The following is a 2,837-nucleotide window of genomic DNA, read 5'->3' as shown; positions in this document are numbered from 1 at the left end:
CTACACTGTTTGTTTTTACTACACATTCCTCCCTGCACCCTCTCCATTAGAATGCGCTTTAAGGTCAGGGATTTAAAATGGGGAATGAAATGTGCACCCTGAAACACAGGGTTCCCATGAGCAAAGGAGCAATAGCTTGGATGCTGCACAGGGCAGGCTGAACAGCCTGTGTTCTCACAAAGGCCTTGGCCTGAACCCCAGACCACACGTGGGCCCACCAGCACAGTGAGGTGCCCTTACCTGGCAGCAAGACCGACCAACCGCTGTGGAGAGGGCGCATGTGGTTTAATGCCTACCCAGGAGGACCTATTTTTTTTTTTTTTACAGTTGCTTTACTTCCAAAAAAAGGGAAAGACACAGTTGTCTACTTCACTTAGAGAAAGACATGGTGACACTCCCTCACTGGAGTGCCTTCTCAGAAGGGTGGGCTTCGCTCTGGAGAGCCCATCTGAGACAGCCGCCTGGGGGACCAGAAGGCACTGGCGAGACACTCAGTCCTGCAGCTTGCGCTCGCACCTCTTCTCCAGGTCGGCCATCTCCTTCAGGACCAGGGCCACGGCAAATCGCAGCTCCTGGAATTTGGCCGTGGGAACCTCAAGGCGGAGGGCAGACCCATCCGAGAGCTTCAGGTACATCAGGACGCTTGGCTGCAGGGAGCGGGCCAGGGCGCTGGTGGAGATGGCCACGTCCACCCTCCACCGAAAGTCGGCGATGTGAGGCAACCAGGCCCCTTGCTGCCTAGCCACAGAGTCAAGGAGAGGCCGCTGACTACCAAACACCACGCTGGCCAAGTCCACAACCAGGTCTTGGGGGATGCAAAGCTCCTGGAACTGGTTCTTGAAGGTGTCGGGCTTCAGGCTGGTTGGGGGCAGCCGGAGGGCCTGCTGGAGCAGGGTGTGTGTGCCAGCTATCAGGGCACCCAGCTGCTCCTCAGGCAGGTCGGCGCCAGCCCTGAGTTGCTGCACAGCCTCCCGGCAGTCTTCTCCCTGCAGGCTGCTGACCACCAGCTTCAGCAATTTTCTGAACGTGGCCCTGTCCAAGTCCCCCAGGAGCTGGGGCATTGCTGCCACCTCTGGGGGCAACTGGGCCCCCAGAAAACTCACGCAGTCACTGTGACTGTCACCAGGGCGATGCAGGTGTGCAGCGGCAGGACCCACAGCAGACATCGATGCTTCCTGCTCTTTGACAGGCAGACTAGTAGGAGGTCTCAGCCGAGCGGCCTGGAAGGGGTGCAAGAGAAGCCCAGTGACCCCCCACACCCTTTGGGCCAGTGAATGAGGACTGACAGGGTCTCCACCTCCCAGATGCTGATGGTATGAACCATTGATGACAGCCAGTATGACCGGAAGCACGTGGAAGAAGGCCCTCTCTAGTCCCTGCAAGAGGGGAGGCAGACAGCAGCTGAAAATGGAGATGAGGTGAGGAGGAGAAAAGGAAGAGAACCAGGAAAAGGAGAGCACACATGAGTTCTTGAAATAAACATCGGATTAAAGAATGAAAGAGAAGCGAGGTCCAGAGAACACAAGGACACAACAGCCACTGCCCCTGCCGACTCTGAGACAATTCATCCACTCTGCCTCCGCACCTCGCGCGGCTCTGCCACCAACAAGGAAATCAGGCGCAAACAATCACTCAGGTCGACGATCAGAACCCAGGCTCGTTCACGCAGAAGTTCCTGCTGTTTTCGCACAGCCCTGGGGGACCAGATGGCGCCTCTCAGGCAGGAGGGGCTAAGGCGCACGCGACGGCCGAGGTGGGGGAAGTATCTAAAAAGCTGAGAGGTGACCTGAAGGCCGGCACGACGCCCCACCCCTGGTCCTGCAGGAGCACCGCGCGCACCGCAGCCGCGCCGAGTGCCGAGCAGAGCCGTCCTCAGCAAGGCGGCCCGGGGGAAAGGGGGCTCTCCAGGGTCCTCGCACCCCGCTCTCCGGGAAGGCCGAGCGCCCCTCACCCTGGTCGTCAGCGACCAGCCACTGCCGGAACTTCCGGGCCTGGCCTGTGCCGGGACAACCTTCCATTGCCCCGCCGCCGGCCGCTCGGGCTCCGCTCCCGGGAGGCCGGTTAGCTGCCTCCAAGCTCGGAGGAAGGAGCCCCCGAGGCGGCCTCCAAGCTTCGCCGGAGCCACCGCCCCACCAGCGGTCAGCGACCTTCGGCCCCGCCCCGAGCTGCCATATCGGCTTCCTGCCTCCCGGGCGCTCGCCGTCCCGCGGGCAGGGCATCCCTCTCGCGCCCCGCAGCCCGCTCCCCTTGCCGCCTCCGCACCTTACGCCCGGTCCCGAGCCCGGAGCAGCACCGCGAATAGCCGGAAGCAGGGCCTGGTTCCCGGAACCGACTGAGAGGCGACGCTCGCCACCCCCTACCCCTCTCCACGGGCCGCTCTAGGGCTGCTGGAGGACTGCTCTCGGTGCTCCGCGGGCGGAGGGGCGAGGCCCAGGCGCCGCGTCCGCGGGAAGCTCTGCGTTTTCGCGGCAGGCTGTGGACCGAAGAGACGCGGTCGGCTCTGGGGTGTGGGGGCGCGGGATGGGCTGAGTGCCGACTCTGGGCCGCGAGGCTCGCCTGCACAAAAATGTGAGCGAGCTTCGCCTCTCAGTTCACTTTGAATGGGTAAATTGACGGGATGTGCATTTATCTCCATGGAGAAATGGTAACCCACTCCAGTATTCTTGCCTGGAGAATCCCATGGACGGAGAAGCCTGGTAGGCTACAGTCCACGGGGTCGCAAAGAGTCGGACACGACTGAGCGACTGAACGGAACGTAACAGTGATATTTTAGAAGTCAATGAGGGACGTTCCTTGGCGTTCAAGTGGTTAGGACCTCGGCGCTTTCACTGCCGTGG

The 2,837-nt window shown here is 61.5% G+C and overlaps 1 protein-coding gene across 2 annotated transcripts; it reads right to left on the bottom strand.

Moving 5' to 3' along the window:
• Positions 1–266: 266 nt before the first annotated feature.
• COMMD5 (COMM domain containing 5) lies at positions 267–2,350 on the bottom strand. 2 transcript variants are annotated; one of them, XM_055432327.2, is made up of 2 exons: positions 2,263–2,350; positions 267–1,220 (listed from the first exon to the last, which is right to left on the bottom strand). In XM_055432327.2, exon 2 carries the CDS (start codon positions 1,164–1,166, stop codon positions 492–494), a length of 675 nt encoding a protein of 224 aa, XP_055288302.2. In that variant the 5' UTR covers positions 1,167–1,220; positions 2,263–2,350; the 3' UTR covers positions 267–491. The 2 variants fall into 2 exon arrangements, with proteins under 2 accessions (XP_055288302.2, XP_088700685.1); XM_088844559.1 differs by lacking the exon at positions 2,263–2,350 and adding an exon at positions 1,586–2,256.
• Positions 2,351–2,837: the final 487 nt, after the last annotated feature.

The sequence above is a fragment of the Moschus berezovskii genome, chromosome 16, assembly GCF_049115385.1.
Source record: "Moschus berezovskii isolate FMDL1 chromosome 16, NW_MosBer_1.0, whole genome shotgun sequence".
In the NCBI taxonomy this organism is placed as follows: Eukaryota; Metazoa; Chordata; class Mammalia; order Artiodactyla; family Moschidae; genus Moschus; species Moschus berezovskii.
Note: the sequence above shows the minus strand (reverse complement) of the source record. Positions and strands in the feature narration are given on the sequence as shown.

Excerpts from the sequence above, each read along its gene's own strand:
- COMMD5 (XM_055432327.2), bottom strand. The coding sequence starts at position 1,166 with ATGTCTGCTGTGGGTCCTGCCGCTGCACACCTGCATCGCCCTGGTGAC.